The sequence below is a fragment of the Eublepharis macularius genome, chromosome 6, assembly GCF_028583425.1.
Source record: "Eublepharis macularius isolate TG4126 chromosome 6, MPM_Emac_v1.0, whole genome shotgun sequence".
NCBI classification, from domain to species: domain Eukaryota; kingdom Metazoa; phylum Chordata; class Lepidosauria; order Squamata; family Eublepharidae; genus Eublepharis; species Eublepharis macularius.
This window is the reverse complement of record NC_072795.1, coordinates 35330688-35342746: the sequence shown is the minus strand read 5'-3', so window position 1 is coordinate 35342746 and position 12059 is coordinate 35330688. Positions and strand designations below refer to the sequence as shown.

At 41.1% G+C, this 12059-nt stretch overlaps 2 protein-coding genes across 3 annotated transcripts in view; one reads left to right on the top strand and one right to left on the bottom strand.

Moving 5' to 3' along the window:
- MED12L (mediator complex subunit 12L) overlaps positions 1–12059 on the top strand; it is a 283186-nt gene that overhangs the window by 154670 nt on the left and 116457 nt on the right. The window lies entirely within an intron of this gene.
- P2RY13 (purinergic receptor P2Y13) lies at positions 7633–11503 on the bottom strand. 2 transcript variants are annotated; one of them, XM_054983843.1, is made up of 3 exons: positions 11434–11495; positions 10747–10894; positions 7633–9488 (listed from the first exon to the last, which is right to left on the bottom strand). In XM_054983843.1, exon 3 carries the CDS (start codon positions 9471–9473, stop codon positions 8463–8465), a length of 1011 nt encoding a protein of 336 aa, XP_054839818.1. In that variant the 5' UTR covers positions 9474–9488; positions 10747–10894; positions 11434–11495; the 3' UTR covers positions 7633–8462. The 2 variants fall into 2 exon arrangements, with proteins under 2 accessions (XP_054839818.1, XP_054839817.1); XM_054983842.1 differs by lacking the exon at positions 10747–10894 and having other exon boundaries at positions 11434–11503.

Here is a 12059-nt window from a genome sequence, read left to right as displayed (position 1 = left end):
TTCTAGTACTACTTTTCTGTGGTTTTGCCTTTTTTACAGCATCTTATATAACTTTAAGGAACTTACATTGCTGCTTTTAGGTTGGAGAAGCAAATAACATATATGTTGCAGGTAAATTGTTAGAGGAATCCCCCCCCAACCAAGGAATTAATCCTTCTGTTATGATATACATGACTGTTTATCTCTATGATGGGTCCATCCATTATTTGAATAAGTCTTAGGTTTGAAAGCTGAATGCAGAAATGGTTGGGGAAATTGGGTTCGCAGTCATAAGTTGTGAGGGAAGAATTACATACGATTTCTTTGTGGTCGTCTCAGCTTGCAGAGAACCATTGCATGTGAGGGTTGGCTGTGGTGGTGTTAGTCTCAGAATTACAGCTACTGAGAAAGCAAGCAAATATTTGTCATGCTTTCCCCTTATAGCTCTTGCCTAGGAAATGAAGCTTTGTCTTGCCCACTCAGACTGTGCTTGGCCCTTTTTGGTCCCTCCTCCCAAAGGATTTAAAAGCACCCACCTGCTGCGGCTGAGGTCTTCATTATATGTTTAGCCAAGAAGCATAGGCATGCTAGTTTTATTCATGACACTTTTCAGTATATATTGAGGCCAAATTTTCTTTTGATACTTTGAAGCATAACTTGATATGCTTAATGTCAGCATGCCTTCCCTTTCAATAAAAATTGATATTTGTACTCCCCAATAAAAGATGAAAGAAGTTGAAAAGCAGCTGATTCAAGCATTTCTCAACCATTGGTGCACCCTTCTTTTAAGGAGCAACTCTGTTGTGTACCATGGTTACACCCTTCATTAATTTTAGGCCCCTTGCTGTTGTGCGGAATGTCCTGCCAGCACATACTTACATGCTATTTTTAATCGTTTGGTGTTTTATAAATAGCCAAAAATACTTTAGAAACAAGCTGAATTCCTTACAGCTACACTTAGCCTTTAAAAAAAACTGTAGGAGTTTCTGTGGGCGTTCGGAGTTGAATCTAGTTTGGCTCTTAGTCCATGATATCTTGTTCATCCTAACCACAGAGTCAAGGTTGCCATATCCACTCCATGTCAAAACTGGGGGAAGGACGGGTTCTTAGCCGCGTGCATCTGTCCCCACCCCACCATGATGTCATTTTTGGTGCCACCTGGAAGTAAAGGGTCATGCCAGGACTGATTCATTAAAAATCTGTCCCAAACATAGCATTTTTGCTTTGGGAAGTAACATCAGTGTGCAGGGCCCAGGAGCATTCCTGTGGTTTGCAGCAAACCAATTTGGGCCCCAAACGGGCCAGATTGGTCTGCGCAGGAATGCTGCCCCGTGAGTGTTCCTGGAAGGCCTGTTCCCCCATCTTTCCCTCCCCACTGGCCAGATGAGTGGTGTCAGGGAGTGGAGGGTGGGAGCAAGGGATCTATCGCCCCCACCGGGGAGACCTGGCAGCCCTATTTCCAGGTCAAACCTAAGTGATGTCATTGCCAGTGATGTGATTGCATGCACACCTGTGTCCCTGGCCTGCACCCCAGCCTACCTCCTTTTGTTTCCTCTTCTTTCACCACCCACTGGCTAGGTGAGCAGTGGCAGAGGGTGGTGGCTGTGGGTGGGGGATCTCCTGCCCCCCACAGGAGGTAGCAACTCTGTCCAGAGATCTAACAGTTGTAAAGTAGACTTTCACTGAGACCACCTAGAGGATTCCTGGATGACTTCTTGAGTTGCTGTATTGTACTGGTTTTAACTTTGAGTCTTTATTCAAACACAAATAACAGAGGAAAAAAATGAACTCTTGTGTACTATCCCGCCAACTAGGAATATTACAAATAATTCTTGTTTATATATTTCTAAATCACTATGTGCTTGCTGTGTTTAAGTCTAGTGCATAGTTCTATACATTCTGAACAAGGAATGTGTTAGGGAATTTTTATGACCCCTATTCTAAAAGACCTATGTATGAGTATTTATTGGAGTTGACCTTTCGCACAGAAAGCAAAAGTTTTTTTTCTTGTAAGCAGATTCCTTCTGACACTGGGTTTAAGTAAGGTTAGAAAGCCCTATTGCAAGGACAGTATCTCTCTTGTTTTGACTTTGCACTCAAGAATTTACCTTGGATAAGCACCCTCTCAGGAAGACACCCAAAATTCCCATGTGGCACCGGACATGTAGCATGTTTGTATTATAGAGAGAGTTTACTGTCTTGTCAATCAGGCTTGTTTTGTGCCATGTCTTCTGAAGAATTTGATTATGAAGAGTTGTTTGTATCTAGTTTTACATAACAATTTTATTTCTGTTCTGTAAACAATTAACTTTGGAAAGTATATAAGATTCTCTGCTATGGCTGATCTTTATGCATATGTCGGAACATCTGGGGTTTATTGTAAATAAAGCTAATCGATCATTTTGGTGTCTTGATTACTTGTGGGTGGCAGCTGTTGGGAAATGTAATCTGAATGCAGAGTACCTTAAAGAAATTTTTCCTTAACAGAATGCTTGTGACTAGGCTGGTAATTGGGTAAGTTCACCTCAACCTCAGTGTGGGAGTGAAGAAGTCTAAAGGATATTTCCATAGTGGAGCTCAGACGGGTTTCATAACCCCTATCTAAAACAAGCTTCCTGTTGAAATAGTAACAACAACAATTCATTTATATACCACTTTTCTGAACAGATTAGTACCTCCACAGAGTGGTGAACAAAGTCACAATACAGCTGGGGAACTGGGGCTGAGAGGAGTGGTTTACCCAAGACCACCTGGTGAGTTCATGGCAGTGGTGAGAGTCAATCTAGTGATGTGCTGCATTGCAGCTCAATTACTTAACCCCTACATATATAGCAGTTTTACATCAATATTGTATAGTTCCTGCAAATAAACTAAGTTAAATTCAGAGCAACCAGTACATAAGGAAAAATTAGGCAGTATATAGGCATGAAATGCAGTGACATAGGCTAAGGTTGGGAAATTCCTGGATATTTGATGGTGGTAGCTGCAGAAAGTGGAGTTTGGGGAGGGGAGTAAAGTTGCTAACAACAGGTTGGGAAATTCTTGGAGATTTTGGGGGTGGAGCTGAAGAGTGTGGGGTTTGTGGAGGAGAAGTGCCTCAGCGGGGTACAATGCTACTGAGTCCACTCTCCAAAGCAGCCATTTGCTCCAGGAGAACTGATCTCTGTGGCCCGGAGATAGGTATCCCAGGTCCCTGGGTTTGGCCCCCAATCAGGCACGTTTGGAGCCCCAGTTGGCCCACTGAAAAGTGTGTGCATGCTCCCATGCCTGCATGGGAAGTAGTGTCATTGTGCAGGTGTGGGGAGTGCACAAGGAGTGAAGAGTAGGTGAGCGCTGGGTCCCCCCTCCTGCTGGGAGGGTAAGTGGATCTAGCAGCCCTACATGGTGATCAGTTGTAATTCCAGGAGTTCTCCAGCCACCACCTGGAGGCTGGCAGCCCTTGAGGGGAGGGAACTCAGCAGGGATGTGATGGCATAGTGGCTGCCCTTAGAAGCTGCCATTTCCTCCAAGGGAACTGATCTCTGTAGTCGGAGATCAGCTGTAATTCCAGGAGAACTCCAGGCCCCACCTTTGTATCCCTAACATAGGCTGCCTGAGTCAATGGGGTGTAGTGGCTGGAGTGTTGGACTAGAACTGAGAAGAGATGGGTTCATATTTGGGTTGCTGTTCTCCTGGTGGGGGTGGGGTATATCCCGCTCCCAGCTTCCTCCCCCTGCTACCACTTACCTGGCTGGCAGGGGAAAAGGTACGGGAATAGGCATCCCAGGTATGCTCCTGGTATGGCACAACAAAGTCACTTGCAGGAATAACATCATTGCGCAGGCCCCATTTGGGGGCTGAAATCCGCCCGGTGAGAAGCCTGCGTGATGGCGTCACTTCCAGGAGTTATGTCATTGAACTCCGCTGTGAGTGCACACACTTTTTGCATGTGTGACAGTGTCCAAAAGGTGAGTGCTGCCCCCCACCCACCGCCCCCCTCCTGCCAGGAGGGTAAGGGGACCTAGCAATCCTAGTTCATATGTAACAATCATTGGGTGAATTTGGGTCAGTCACACACTCTCCTTCCAAACCTGCTTCATGGGACTGTGAGGATAAAAAGGAGGAGGAAACCAGCTTGTGTGCCGTCTTGATTTCCTTGACAGAATGGCGGGAAAAATGTGACATATCTAAATTTAAAAGAACCAGCAACAAAGGGAGGTGCTCCAAATCAACGGCCAGACAGTGAAAACACACTAGTAGGAAGCAATTGCCAATTAATGAATTCAAGATAGTCTGTTGAAGCTTGTAAAACAGAAGGGGCTATATAAAGGACTAAGAATGAATATGAATAAGAGGTTAAGAAGAGTAAATCATGACTTCACCCTACTTTTTCTGCCCAAGTCCTCAAGGCGCTCTCCTGCAATTTTTTAAAATGGGTCTACTTGAAACACAATAAATCTTAACTCCTTAAAATAGCCAAATGGAGCACAATTATTGAAAGAGTAGGAATGAAGCTTTACATAAGCTCCCTAGGGTTTGAGATGAGCTTTTTATAGATCAAGGGAGGGAGATTTTTTTATCTGATTAAGTTGGGTTAGTCTCCACCCTGTGTAGCTGCAATCCACTTCAGAGTATGGTTTACTGTTTTGACTGAGTGGGGAGAAACAATAAAAAGATATTTTTATACAGTTCAGTAATGTAGGCTGTTGATCTAAATACAGCCACCTTTGAAAATTTTCCCAGTGTTTGATACAGTGTAGATTCTTTCTTGGATACAGTTCATGTAAGGGTTAATTTAAATGTTACTTTATGTGGCATGGAGATTGTTCTTCATGTTAGAATATGTATATATTTTGTAGCATGAGAAGTATGGTGCAATTGTTCCATAGATCTTACACACGTATTTTTATAGCATAAAACATTTTTGCAAAATCCTGCATACAGAACAAAATATTCTTTTATGACATTTTTCCTGTACAAAAATCAGTGTATTAAGCATAGGGCAAGCTTTCCCTCACTGAAATACTTTTTAAAATTTGCATGTCGTTTACATGCAAAACCCATGTTTTGTTTGTTTTGTATACAGATGTGGGAGGACACTTGGGCCATTTCCCCACGTTCTAAAAATAATGCCCCACTCACAGAATGCTGGTGGTTTCCTCACGCAATTTCTGATGGCACCGTTTCCAAAACAGAGGCAGGCAGTTTTGTTTCCGTTTTCTTGGTGCCACGAGAACGGAATCATAATTGCCTGCCTCCGTTTTGGAAACGGTGACGTCAGAAATTGCGCGAGAGAGCTGCCAGCATTCCGCGAGTGTTTAAGATGTGGGGAATGGCCTTGGTCTTCTTGCCACATATATCCAGAGGAGTTAGCCGTGTTAGTCTGTCGTTGCAAAATAGTAAAGAATCCAGTAGCACCTTTAAGACTAACCAACTTTATTGTAGCATGAGCTTTTGAGAACCGCAGCTCTCTTCTGCATCTGACAAAGAGAGCTGTGGTTCTCGAAAGCTTACGCTACAATTAAGTTGGTTAGTCATAAAGGTGCTACTGGACTCTTTACTATTAGGCCACATATAGACACAACAAAATAAGCGTGTATGAATTGCTATTTTTCACATGCCAATATCTCAGTGTAGCAATTTTTATCTTCTTGAATGAAATAAATGAATTGGCCAGCAGAATGAAACTGGCTGTAAGACAAGAGTAGTCAGATAATTAAAAAGTTGAAATAAGATCTTGTGCTAAATGTTGCGGTGTTTTCAAAATGGCGCCTTCTGCATTACAATGCAGTATTGCAGTACCTGGATTCTAGTGCAAATTTCATAGCTGATGAAGCAAAAGGAGTAATGGAAGCATTGCCCCTTCCTGTGAGGAAGTGCAAAGTGGAAACTGATTGCTGAGAGAGTCTTGAAATCATCTTTCTCACAACCAGACTAGATGAAATTCTCCCACTTGAGCTGAGTCTGGAATTCCCCCAATTTGATTCTCATCTCATCAGACAAGTGTCAGCTCCTGGGAGCTAATTTCCCAGGTTACTACAAAAAGACAGAGCACAGGAGATTTCCAGCCAGATTTGCTCTCAGTTTATTTAGGCTGAGGCTTAAGAGAGCAGTATTTGCTGGATCAATTGGTCCACTAGGCGCAAGCCCTGTGTTCCATTTCTAAGATCCAAGCTCCAGCCTAAAGATTCCAGCCCCAACCACCTGTCACTCTGCTTCTCAGAGACCAGCCAGTCAAGTGACCACCTAACTCCTGAAGTCCAGCCCAACTTAATGTGAAAAAGGCAATACTTCACATAATATAACCTATGGAACTTACTGCTATATTGTGATGGGATAACCATTAGTGCTGATAATTTTTTTAAGTCATATAAAATAATTTATTGAATAAAAAAAGAAATAGTAAAGAAACAAATTTGAAATAAAAAAAATACATTACATTGTTTGGTGGAACAAAATTATCTTGCAGAAAGGAAAAGCCCAGTAATGAGGTCCTTGTTACTTCTAGCTGTTTGATGATCTTTGGTATTTATTTATACAATTCAGTAATTATTTTTCCCCATAAAAAGCACTCGAGAGTAGACATGGGCACGAACAGAAAAAAAACCCCGAACGGTGTTCGTTGTTCATTGCCATCCACGAGCAATGAACAACGAACATTGACGAACATGACCTGTTCACGAACTTGTTCGTTGTTCGTGAGGGCCAACAGGCTCTCCTCCAGCCATCAAGATCCCTACCGCACCACTCCCAGAAACCCTACCTGAGCAGGCAGCAGAAAATGTACCAATAATAAATAATAGCTTGGCCCAGAGCCTGGCAGCAGCCCTGGAACTTGAAGAGGTAGATTGCTATCCCACCACACACAAAGAAAATTCAAGCTCCAATGCACTCTCCCTGTCTCTCTCTCTAAATGCCAACAGCAACTGTCTCTCCCTCACTGTCTGCAAAACCAGAGCTGGGAGCCCCCCTCCCCCCTGCTCTTTGCTTTCTTGTAACAAATTTGGAGCTCCACACTTGAAAGGAAGACCTGCCTATCAAGCTAAATTGGTCTTAGTTTGGGGTTTCCAGGGCAACAGCAGTTCAGACAGAGTTCAGGCAGTTCCTGCCTCCAGTTGTCAAGGGAATTGATTGCAGGTGCCAGATTGTCTGGCTTGATGAACAGCAATGAACAGCAACAAAGGAGGCTTTCAATGACCACCTGTTTGTTTAGAATGGGGCCTCCCGAACACCTTGTTCGCAAACAGCTGATTGGGCTGTTTGTGGCTTTTTTTTGTTCGTATTGCTGTTTGTGCCCATCTCTACTCGAGAGCAGAAAGGTGAGATATAGTTGTTCGTAAAATAAAATTAAAAAGTATTAAAACCTGAGCAGATCATTTGGATTGCTAGTTGCTAAAGGCTATGAAAGTAAAATCTATAATCTTAATGGTCAGAAATTATATAAATTTGGCGATAACAGGAGAGGCTAAATATCGAGTTCCTCTTTGCTGTGAGCTTGTCTTTTTGTCAGTAAACAAAAGCTTGAGCTATATGTGTCAGATTTGGAAATTTTTATATAAATGGAGAATTTGGAAGGTTCTAAAATATTGGGAGGGTGTCCTAGAAATGGAATATATAATACCTGAAGAAGTACGTTGATTTATAAAAGCTCATCTTGAAATAAACGTTATTAGTCTTTAAGGTCTCATTGGACTTTTGTTTTATTTTGCTACAGATGGAGATCAGTAAGAAAAAATTAACAACAACTCAGTTTGAAAAAACATTCTTAATATGTGTCAGTAACCTGGTCCAGTGCTCTTTACGCATTGTGATAAGCCGAAGTGTACATATATCTTGAAGATGCATTGTCAAACAACTCTTCTGTACTTTCAGTCCAGACAGTGCAGGTTTATTGAGGGATGAACTGCCTGGATTCTGACCTACTCTCTCAAAGAGGTGGTCAGTACTATCTGAGCCATACCAGACATCTATGGGAAAAATTTAACATGTACCATAAATTATCACCAGAAATATATGCTGTTTTCCATATAAGACAAGACTGTGGTCTGTTTATCATACTAGGCTAGATATACCATTGGTCTAATCCACAAACAGTGCAATCCTAAACAGTTATTCCAGTCTAAGTATCTCTGCTTAGGATTGCACAGTAAATGGCTATCTTTATGTGGAGCTGGTTATAATACTGTCTCTGAAGTCTGTGGGGGAAAAACAATTGTCCCACAACTGAGATGTGTAGAAAGTAGTAAAAATAACCAGTGTTTAAACACAATTTTCAAGACTTTGTGTCATAGTAAATCATGCATCTGATTTGCATAAGAGAGGAAAAATGAATGGGAAGAATGAGTGAGCAGGACAATTATGTTACTTCCTCAGCACAGGTACATTTAAACAATACAGAGTGCAATACTGTCAAAAAACCCTTTTGAAATTAAAATGCCTTTTAATTTGGCAACATTGTTGTGCAAATATTGGAATGAGAAAAAAAAAACACCTTGCAGAAAACTCTATGTAGACACTCCAGTGTCCAGTGCGATACTTGTATTTTCCTGACTTTTGCATCTAGATTTTCTCATTTTAATACAGAAAGCTTTTTCTACAAATTGTCTGCACAACAATATGTATATCAGGGGATCCATACATATATTTGTAGCTGCTAGCCAAAGAGTGCCTTCTTTAGCAATGAATAATTGGTTCTGTGTACTGCAGTCATGGGTTTTGCCGGTTTGGCTAAGAGTATAGGGTACTCGGGCAAAATGAAAAGGGGCAAAGCAGATGAAAAAAACAGCTACAATTATAAATACCTTAACCTTGGCTCTTTGTTTAATTTTGCACTCTGCTGTTTGAGTTTTCATGTAAGATCTCCATATCTTTTTAGCAATAACAACATAAAATAGGAGAATTAAAATCAGCACAGTCCAGAAGACAACTTGACATATGTAGTTAACAGCTTCATGCCATTTTAGTCCTAGATGGCTCTTCAATGAAGCACACTTCTTTACAGAGAGTGGTGTAGCTTTGCGGTTTGACAAAACCATGTTTGGCAAGGAGAGGCAAAAAAAGAACAACCATACAAACCCCGAAAGTATTTTCGCTGAAGTGACAGTTCGCAACCAAACCTTGCCAAATGGCCGCACAATCTTGAGAAATCTGTCTAGTGAAATAAGCCCAAGGAGCACTATGCTGATGTACATCGTGTTATAAAATATGACAGCTGAAAAACGGCAAACAAAAGCTTTAAGTTGCCACAATCCCAGTTCTGAATCGGCCAGAATCTTTAGGGGCAGCATAAGTGTCATTATGAAATCTGAAAGCAAGATGTTCTGAAGATACACGATGAAACTTGATGTGGTTGGAATCTGGAAAAAAGCCAGTACAGCCAAGCTGTTAAGTAGAAATCCTGCAAGGAAGAGAATGCTGTACAGGATTGGAAATACCACTTGGGCAATGGTGGTGTCTCTGTGGCACTGTCCGGAGAAAGATGTTGTCTCATTGGAGATGTTGATACTTTCATTCATGGTTTACAAGAGAAACTGAGGAAGAAATATTTTATAGAATGTCAGGCTTTTTAAAAAGAATTGCTCTTATGCAAACACTAAGGGTAGGATCCAGATTCTAGACTAAATTTCCCATCAGTGGAAAATAACTTTCCTGCCTCTTCTTCCTGCAGCTGCTCATTGATCTCCCTCAAATCCTGCTCATGGGGATAGGGGACCTGGAGGAATGACATGGAGGGGTTTGCAGCAGGATAGGGAGAATGGTGTAAATTGCTGATTTAGTTTGGCTCCAACCATGCGTGGGAAAGAAAATGCCTTTTACTGAATCAGCCAAACTTTAAAATACTGGAAACTAGTAAAAGTTTCTTTCGGCTGAGACTTTCAAAGCAAAACAAATGTTTCACAACCAGGATAATGTTAACCTAGAAAATGGCTTTGCATATGATGTGGAAGTGCATGATCCTCTTTCCTCAAGTCTGAGAGCTTGTGCAAAGGAGATTGTGTAATGCTTGTCCACTGCAAGATGAGTGACCTGGAGTCAAAGAGAGAACATGTGTTTCTCACCATAGGGATATGGGTTCTCCTTTGCTTAAGATCCCAGACATGCAGAAAGAAGATGCACGTTTTCTTTTTTAGCTGCTATCCTGTGCAAACTTGTTCAAAGTTTTGCCTTATTATTTATTTAGTACATTTTTATCCTCCCTTTCTTTGGAGCTCAGCATGGCATACGTCATTCTCCCCTTTTTCATTTTATTATCACAACAACAACCTTGTGAGTGAGGTAGGTAGGCTGAGTGACTGGTCCAGGGTCACCTAGCAAGCTTTGTGGCAGAGTGGGGAGTTGAACCTGGGCCTTCCTAGGTCCTAGTTTAGCACTCGAGCCCCTATGCCATGCTGGCTGTCAGAGAGGTAAAAACTCTAGCAGGCTACTCTGTGATTGGGCCTACAGGTATAAGCAAATACCTGTAACAAAACTTGGACTGCTGCTTTTTTAAAAAAGTGCTTCTTTGAGAAGGGCATATTTGAAGAAGAGGACCAACTGCTTAACTCATTCCATACTTGATACTTGTTCCAAACACCAGATTTTGAAGGTAAATGGCTATCTGGAACCCACTCATAGAGAACAACGAGGAGGGAAACGGCACTTAAGGGAAACTTAAAAACTTTCCTATCCCACTGTCACTTCTCTGCTCCAAATCAAAGACTCTGCCAAAGAGTCTTTTCTCTAACAAAAGCAGCCCTAAGGGGTGTGTGTGTGTGTGTGTGTGTGTGTGTTATAGTTATCTCTGTATACCTTGAGAGGATTCAAGTTGCATAAGGTTCTCTAGGCAATAAGGACACTTGGGAAGTGATTTTTTCAATGTCAAATGTGCTGAATCAGCATCTCTGACACCCACAAGTCATCTCAATAATGTGCCAGTCTCCATGATGATTCTTCCTAGCTGAAACAGTAAACCAGGGGAATTAGCAGGGGTTACCATAGGTGACACAGCTCTGTATTACACTATACATTGCTTTTGACATAGTACTGACTACACCACATGTAATGTTTGGAAATGTGGGAGGACAGGTATTGAGAAGAAATTAAGGAAAGAAGCTTTGCTACCCTAGTGGGATACATTGCACACTTCTTTAGATTGTTGCCATCATACTTGGAAAACATTTCTGCAGACACATTTTGTATCTAGTTCAGTAAATCTGTTATGAGTTATTAGCAAAAATCTAAACAGCAGCATTTCTCTTGAAATCTTACATGTTGTTGAATTATGGTTTATGGTATTGTACTTCAGTGTGCTATATATAGTCTGGTACAGTCTCCTAAAAATATCCTAGCGCATAGCTCAAATTGTAGTTTAGACAAGGCTAATTCAAATGGACTTCATAGATAAATAGCAAATTATCAATAATTCTGTGAATCAAACATTTCTATGGCTACTTGCTAATGAAAATCTGGAAGGCAAACAGGAATAAAATAACTTACTTTTCTTGATGGGAATAGTTGTTTGTTGCTTCAGTGCTAGACACTCTCTCACAAGCAGCGTACCAACAGTAGCAAAAGTTAAATGTACTTTCAGAAACAAGCTTGCATCATTTTGTTCTTGCTGTTCCTCATTTTTTCACCAATCAGTTCTCCCCATCGTACAAGCATTCATGGATCAGATGGTTGTTCTTTCTTTCTTTCTTTCTTTCTTTCTTTCTTTCTTTCTTTCTTTCTTTCTTTCTTTCTTTCTTTCTTTCTTTCTTTCTTTCTTTCTTTCTTTCTTTCTTTCTTTCTTTCTTTCTTTCTTTCTTTCTTTCTTTCTTTCTTTCTTTCTCTCTCTCTCTCTCTCTCTCTCTCTCTCTCTTTCTTTCTTTCTTTCTTTCTTTCTTTCTCTTTCTCTTTCTCTCTCTTTCTCTTTCTCTTTCTTTCTTTCTTTCTTTCTTTCTTTCTTTCTTTCTTTCTTTCTTTCTTTCTTTCTTTCTTTCTTTCTTTCTTTCTTTCTTTCTTTCTCTCTCTCTCTCTCTCCCCCCCCCCCCCCCACCCAGTGATCAAAATGCTCATGTGTTGAGGTAAAAATGTAGTGATGGCATATGCTGCTGATTTTCAGTAATGGTGGATATCAAGAA